The 7,635-nt window shown below is 62.0% G+C and overlaps 1 protein-coding gene across 1 annotated transcript; it reads right to left on the bottom strand.

The window, feature by feature from the left end:
- Positions 1-590: 590 nt before the first annotated feature.
- Positions 591-7,401, bottom strand: PAX1 (paired box 1). Its single transcript, XM_075036687.1, has 6 exons — positions 7,282-7,401; positions 7,097-7,137; positions 5,402-6,054; positions 4,134-4,276; positions 3,645-3,864; positions 591-1,162 (listed from the first exon to the last, which is right to left on the bottom strand). Exons 1-6 carry the CDS (start codon positions 7,399-7,401, stop codon positions 1,071-1,073), a joined length of 1,269 nt encoding a protein of 422 aa, XP_074892788.1. The 3' UTR covers positions 591-1,070.
- Between the last annotated feature and the right edge of the window lie 234 nt (positions 7,402-7,635).

The raw sequence follows: 7,635 nt of genomic DNA, 5'->3' as shown, positions 1-7,635 counted from the left end.
GTGGGTGGGCTGTGAGGGGCAGCCCTGCCACCGGCCCCCCGTTCGCTTGTGGCCAGGTGAGGCAGGTGGGAGCCAGGCTGGGGCTGGGGAGCCAGCCACCCACCTCCCTGCTTGTGCCCAGAGCTGGCCTGTAGCCCCACAGCATCAGGAGTCACCCAGCGGGGCCATGGCACCCCACACCGATGCAGGAGAACCCCAAATCTGCACGTGCAATTAGACATGGGCAGCAGGGCTGCAATGTGCTCACAGCAACACAGGGCCCCCAGGTGGGTGGATGCATAAATCCAGACCTGGCACAGAGCGATTCCTCCCAGCCAGCTGCCCCCAAGATCCCACCGGGTCTCTGCCACTCACAGGCAACGCACAGATGCTGTCTGAGGCTGGGGGACACCAGGAGAAAGGATGGTGCTCAGCCAGACCCTGAAGGAAGGAGGTGAGCAGCATGTGCCCATGGTAGATCACTTTTTATTAAGGTTTGTTGTTATAAAAATATATCATAAAACATTGTGGCACGTTTGTCCATTTCCACTCCAGGGCAGAGGCACTGAAAGGCCTGGGCAGAGAGGGCTCCATTCATCGCAGCACTGCTCTGGCTGCGGCGTGGGGAAGCCAGAAACCGCTCCCTGGAGGAAAAGTCCTCCCTTGGGCTGGGACAGAACCAGGGACGCACCAAGCAATGGCTGGGGACGGAGGCGTTCGCTGCCCTGCATCCAATGGTCTTCAGGGACATGGGAAGGAGAAAGAAAAATTGAAAGCAAGACCAAAAAAAAAAAATAAAGAAAAAAAAATAAAGAAGGAAGACTGAGTCTCTTCTGTCACTCCTTTCCGATCCGATGGAGGTAAAGCGTCCCTCCAGGCAGCGTGAGTGAACGTCCCGACTGTGCCACCATGCACAGGGATTTGCCATGGGAGGATGTCACCTCTCATTGCCCGGCTGTGTCCTTGTCCCCGCAGGCACCTGCCAGAAGCAGCGGCACTTTGGGTATGGTTTGGTGGCACTTTGGGCTTCAGTTACAGTTTGCAGGTGCTTGTTCCAAGAGTCACCATCCCTAGGCTGCTGCTGCACAGCTCTAGGAAGAGGAGGCTGGGATAGAGAGTCCATGGATGGTATTTAGAGGGTCCGGAGATTTCCCCACAGGGCTGGCAGGTTTTCTGTCCACAACTGCAAGGGTAGAGGGGGGAAAAAAATAGTCAACAAGGCAGTGGATTGATGGACTCCAAGCACGTCGCTGCAGCCGGGCACATCCCACATCTGCACGCATGCGGACCCTCCTCCTGTAGCCCCCCAAGAGCGGCTCTGCCTCTCTGGGCCCCCCATCCGCCTGCCCCCCGGAAAGCCACCCCTTCAGAAAGGGGCTGCCAGGCTCTGTGTATCTGACTGCTCCCGAGGAAATGGAGAGGAAAGGGGGGATGCACCCCCAGAGTGATAGGGACCATGATGATGACAGCCACCCCCTGCCATTGCCGGGGATCTGGATCTGCCCGGGGAGGTGACCCAGACCCATCCCAGCCACACAGAGAACACGTCCCACGCACTTTCTTAAAGCCTGTGGTTGGGGTGCCCTGGGAGGGGACTGTGCCACCAGTGCCGGAAAAGGGAAGGGGAAAGGCTCTGCCAGCTGTAGGAAAACTCCTCTTGAGCTTCTCCCCAGCCCCAGCTCATCCCAGGCACAGCCCAGCCCTGGGACGCATCACGGTGCAGGGCCCAAGGCTGGACCAGGCCCCCTGTATCCCCCCGCATCGGCCCCGCAGGGGCCTTCGGGGGGTGGGGGGAGCGGGATACGAAGTGTCCCGGGGGTGCTGCAGGCATTGGGATAAGCAGGGAGGTTTTTCTGGGAAAATACCGGCTGTGATATCGGAAAAGGTCCGAACTGGAGGGCGAAATTGCCGGGCTGAGATTGTCATTAATTTCCCTCTCTCCTTCTTTATTTCTTTCCTTCTCTCCTTCTTTCTTTCCTTCTCTCTCTGTCACTTTCCCCTCCCACTGCCTCTCCCCCTCGCCCCCCCGCGATGCGGGTACCGGGGGCCGCGGGGCCCCGGCCGGCCGCCTCGGGAGCGGTGCGGGGCCGCCAGCCCCCCCCGCCGCTCCCCCCCCGCCGGGCGACCGCCCGTCCTCCTCCGGCCCCCCCCGCTTGGGGCTGGGGGCGGGGGGGGCGTTTGGCCGGATATTTCGATATTTGGGTTGTCCCAGGTACGTAGCGGAACCAGAAAACCGATCGCGATGGAATTAAAAGAGAAAAAAAAGCTTTTAAAAGAAAAGGGGGGCGGGGGGGGGAGGAGAGAAAATAAAAGGAGAGAAAAAAATATGCCAAACCAAAAAAACACAAACGTTTCAAGGAAGTCTGTAGGCCTTTCGGCAGAGACAGCTTGAAGATTGGCAAGGCAGAAAACTCAAGCTCTAAGTCACTTACAATACCTCGAAAAATACACTAAATACGCGCATTTCCTCCTTCGTTCGTTCGTTTTCTTTCCTTCCTTTTTTCTTTCCTTCTTTCTCTCTATCTCCTTTTCTTTCTTTTTCTTTCTTTTCCTTTCCTCTCTCTCCCTCGCTTTCTCACGCTCCGTTTCTCTAATTTTTCAAATAATGTGTTTACAATCATCTATTTTCATCCATTGATACTCGCAATAACTCATCCCCTGGACAGCTGATGTTATAACTCGCAGCAGGTTGCCATAGTTAGAAGCCGTAAAGCATCGTATAAAAAAAAAAATTTTTTTTTTAATTAAAAACCCAGAAAACCAACAATAAAGAAATGGACTAATAAGTGGGAAATTATTTGCAAATGTGAAAAAGAATAGAAAGTCTAATGCCACGAAAAAGGAGAAAGATATCGACGCGGTTTTTATACCCAGAACAGATGAGTCGGGATTTTTAAAACGAAACTACCGAGGAAATAAAGCTTCCATCGATGAACCGAAATAATTAGCGGGAGATAAAAGAAACGTCCGAATTAACCGCCTCGAGTATATACGTTCAGCTCAAGCCCATGTGAGTCTCGGGGGGGGGGGGTATCTTTAAATGTTGCCCGCGGCGGGGCATTTATAACGTTAATAACTCCTAGTCGAGATCTCTGCCTCCCGCACTACCTGCCCGGCTCCGCGGGAAGAGGGATGCCCTTAGTCCCTCTTTTTCTCCTCTTTTTCTCGTTGTTAGTACGCGGAGGAACTGGGGAAAGGCCTCCGACGTGCGGAGGGGCGGCGGGTCCTGACCCGTCCCGCTGCACCCCGCAAATTCCCGGGGTGAGGGGGGGGTGAAAGCGGAGGATTCGCCCTAAATCCTCCCGCTTCCCGGGCGATTTCCAGCGCAAATGACGAGGAAAACGGATTCCCGGTTTGCAGTCCCGATGTTCGGGCTGAGGCCCGGCGGGAAGGCTCTGGGCGGGGAGGTGGGGGGGGTCTGGGCCGGGACCCATCGAATACTGCGGCGGGGGGCACCGGGGGGGCTCACACCGGCGGGGCCGGGTTGGGGGGGGGGGGAGAAATATTATGGCTATTTAAAATAGTCAGCGAGGTAACCTCAGCCCGAAGGTGGGGCGACCCGCATCGAGTCCCGTAGCCCCCGCCGTTCCTCTCCCGCCGAGGCCCCGGAGGGGGCCGCCGCCGCGCCCCCGCCATCCCCCCCCCCGCCCCCGGCCCCGGCTCACCTTCCCTCCCGGGCTGCTTGAACGCCATCGCCGTGGCCAGGTCGCCGCCGTGCACCGCCACGCCGGGCCCGTGGTGGGCCAAGGGGCTACCCTGCGGCTGCCAGGGGTGGCCCGGGGGGATGTAGCCGCCGGCCGGCCCGCCGTAGACGCCGTGCTGGTTGGAGGGGGGGTAGGCGCAGGCCGGGAGGAAGCTGCCCACCGAGGAGAGCCCCGGGGCGGGCTGGGGACAGGCACAAAGAGACACGTAGGGTACGCGGGGAAGCGTGGCTGTGCGGGGAGCGGGCACCGCCGAACGCCAGCGGGGGCTCAGAACAACCCGCCCGGCTCTGGGGGTCGGGGCTGCCCCTTCGGGGACGGGGAGGGGGGAGCTGGCCGCGGCGGTGCGGAGCCCGGGAGGAGGGGGCTTGGGAGCAACGGGAAATCGCCGTCGCCCCCCCCACCCGCCCCGCCTTGTCCCGTCCTGCCCCCCCGCCCCCCCCCAGCAGTTACCTGCGGGTATTTGATATCTCCTTCCATGGCAGCCTTGTCGATGCCGTTCACTGCCTGGGCCGGGGGGAAGGCCGTCCTGTTGACGCTGGGCCAGTCTTCCATTTTGGGGGGGTAGGCAGACCCCTCTGTGCCAGCCAGAGCCCCTGGGGAGGAGAGCGCGGCGGCTCAGTTAGCGTTAGCATTCGCCCCTCCATTCCCCCCCTCCCCGGACCCGGCCGCGGCCCGAGCGGGTTTTGTCCCCCGGAGCAGGGACTGGGGTGAAACGGGGGGGAAAGCGCGGGTTTGCAAGTGCCTCTCCTTATAAACCGATGGGGGGGGGGGGCACAGATCCGCTTCTCCTCCCCCTCTCCGCCGGCGTCCCGGGGACACAGGGCGGCCCGGGAAAGGCTCGGTCCTGACGGCCGAAATTGGGTGTACCCTGGTTTTGTACCCCACCGCGGGGAGAGGCTGCGCCCCCCAAAACTCTGTCCCTCGGCTCTCCCCTCCCCACCTCCCCGTCACTTCCATGCTCCCGATAATTTAGGAGGCCCAATTTTTCTTCTGACGAAGGAGATTTATAAAAGTGACATCGGAATTTTAAAGATAAATGATTGCACGGAGGCAAACGCATGCGGTTGATTTACTCGGCCTTTTGGAAGGATAAAAGGACTCGCACCCCCGCGCTAACACCCCCCCCCCCCGTGCGCTACGTCCCGGTCCCCCCCAGCCCGGGGCTCGGGGCCGGGCGCTGCCGGCGCTCCCCTCGCCTCCCGCGGCCGCCCGGAGCCTCGGCCACAGCCGCCCCGCCACGCTCCTCGATTCCTCCTCCCCGGCTTGATTTTTAAGAAAACCAGGGCAATTTCTCGGAGAGGTCCCCGGCAGCGCCGTGCCCCTTTTCCGAGGTGGCTTGCCTTCTTCTTCTCCCCCTTTTTCCTCTCCGTTAGTTTGTTTTCTCCCCTTTTTTACCCCCCTTCCATATATTTTTTTTTTCCTTTGCAAAGGGAAATTCAGGGCTCCGAATTTGCGGTCGGCAATCTATCATCCCTACGAAAATATTTTCCACATTTTTCATAAAAAGTTCAAGATGTCTGAGCCTCGCCGCATCTGGCCCCGCCGCCCCGTCCTGCCGGAGCGGGGTGCGCCGATCAAACACACACATCCCCCCGCCCCCCCCCAAAAAAAACCCCAAAACCCCACCCCGGCGCGGGGGGGGACACCCACGAAAGAGCTGCTCGCCGGGAGGGGAGCGGGCCGTGCCCCCTGCCCGGGGACCGGGGCGCGGTACCCACCCGTCTGCTCCACGAAGGTGCGGATGCCCAGGATGTTGGTGACGGAGTGGGCCGAGGGCCAGGAGCGGGGCAGGCTGACGTGGGCCGCCGCCACGGGGGCGCCGGGGTGACCCCCCATCTTGGCGGCCGGCGAGGCCATGGGGCCGGGGTAGGGGTACTGGTAGATGTGGTTGTAGGGCAGGGCGGGCTGCGGGGGGGGCTGCTTGCCGCCGTCGTAGGGGCCGGGCTGGGAGAGGCTCCCGATTTTGTTGCGCAGGATCCTGCTGATGGAGCTGACCGAGGGCACGTTGTACTTGTCGCAGACGCCGTCCGCCAGCAGCCGGTCGCGGATCTCCCAGGCGAAGATGCCGGGGTCGCCCTGCTTGTAGTCTCGGATGTGCTTGACCACGTTGGGGGTGGTGACCCGCGGCTTGCTGCCGCCGATGGCCCCGGGCAGGATGGAGCCGGTCTCGTTGTACCGGGCCAGGATCTTGCTGACGCAGCCGTGCGAGACGCGGAGCTGGCGGCTGATGTCGCAGGGCCGGATGCCGAGCTGCGCCAGCTCCACGATCCGCAGCCGGATGGCGTTGGGCAGCGGCCGCCCGTTCACGAAGACGCCGCCCAGCTGGTTCACCTCCCCGTACGTGTGCTCTGCAGCGGCGGAGCCCGTTACCGGCGGGCACGGCGGCGGAGGGACGGGACGGGACGGGACGGGACGGGAGGGGACGGGAGGGGACGGGAGGGACGCGCCGCCGCCGCCGCCCGGGTCGCGGCCCCCGCCGGCTGCCCGGCCGGAGCACGTCTAGGCGGCAAAGCGGGCGTGGGATGGGGCTGCGGTGGGGAGGCGAAAGGGAAGGGGGGAAGAAAATGGGGTGGAGGGGATGGGGGGGGGAAGGGGGGGAGGGGGGGAAGGGGGAAAAGGAACCGGGAGCAAGAGGAACCGGGGGAAAGGAAAAGGGGGAAAAGAAGGGAGGGAGGGAAGAGAAGGGGAAGGAGGGGGGAAGGGGGGGAAGAAAAGGAGGGGAAAGGAAAGGGGGAGGAAAGGAAATGGGGGGAAAGGAAATGGGGGGAAAGGAAATGGGGGGAAAGGAAATGGGGGGAAAGGAAATGGGGGGAAAGGAAATGGGGGGGAAGAAAAGGGGGGGAAGAAAAGGGGGGGAAGAAAAGGGGGGGAAGAAAAGGGGGAAAGGAAGGGGGGAGAAAAGGGGGAAAGGCGGAAAGGGAAAGGGGGAGAAAGAAATGGGGAAAAAGAAGGGAGAAGGGGAAAGGAAAGGAAAGGAAAGGAAAGGAAAGGAAAGGAAAGGAAAGGAAAGGAAAGGAAAGGAAAGGAAAGGAAAGGAAAGGAAAGGAAAGGAAAGGAAAGGAAAGGAAAGGAAAGGAAAGGAAAGGAAAGGAAAGGAAAGGAAAGGAAAGGAAAGGAAAGGAAAGGAAAGGAAAGGAAGAACGAGAGAGAAAGGGAGAAAGAGAGAAACGGAAAGAAAGGCAAGGAGGAACAAAGCGACAAAAAAGAGAAATAAAGACACATAAGAAAAGGAGGGGGGAAGAAAAAGACAGAAAAAAAGGAGGAGAAAAAAGAAGAAGACAGAAAAAAGGAGGAGAAAAAAAAAAGACAGGAAAAAGGAGAAGCGAGGAGGACGGGAGAAAGAACCGAAAGAAGGGAGCCGAGCGAACGAGAAGGAAGCGGGCAGCCGAGAGCCTTCCCGGCCGGGCACGTCGTGCCGGACCCCCGCCCGCCGCCACGACGGACCGGAGGGCCGCTCCGCAGCCCGGGCCGCAGCGACGGACCCCCTCCCGCCGCCCCCCCCTCCCGCCCGGTGCACCCCCCCCGCCCCCGCCCCCCCTCCGCCAAGCGATACGGCGGAGCCCGTCCCGCAGCCCTCCCCGCCGCCGCCCGCGCTTACCCATCGCCCGGCGCCGGGGGAGCTCCGCTCCGCCCGGGGAGGGGGCACCGCCTGCCTGCCGCGCCGCAGCCGCAGCCGCAGCCCCGGCCCCGGCCCCGGCCCCGGCCGCCGGCCCGGCATAGAGGGCCCGGGGAGCGGCGGAGGGCGGGCCGGCTGGGCGGGAGCCGGCGGCGGGGCGGCGGGGGTGTCCTGGCGGCGCCGGGCCGGTTCCCCGCTCGCGGGGAGCCCCCGCCGCTACTTGGGATCAATTTGACGTGGGAAACACGTCAATCTCGGCCGTCACGGTGGAGGCGCCGCCGCCGGCCGCCCATTGGCTCCCGCGCCGCTCCTAAATGGCCGCGGCCGCCGCTCCCC

Source organism: Buteo buteo, chromosome 9 (genome assembly GCF_964188355.1).
Source record: "Buteo buteo chromosome 9, bButBut1.hap1.1, whole genome shotgun sequence".
NCBI classification, from domain to species: domain Eukaryota; kingdom Metazoa; phylum Chordata; class Aves; order Accipitriformes; family Accipitridae; genus Buteo; species Buteo buteo.
The sequence above is the reverse complement of the archived record's forward strand: the minus strand, read 5'-3'. Positions and strand labels throughout refer to the sequence as shown.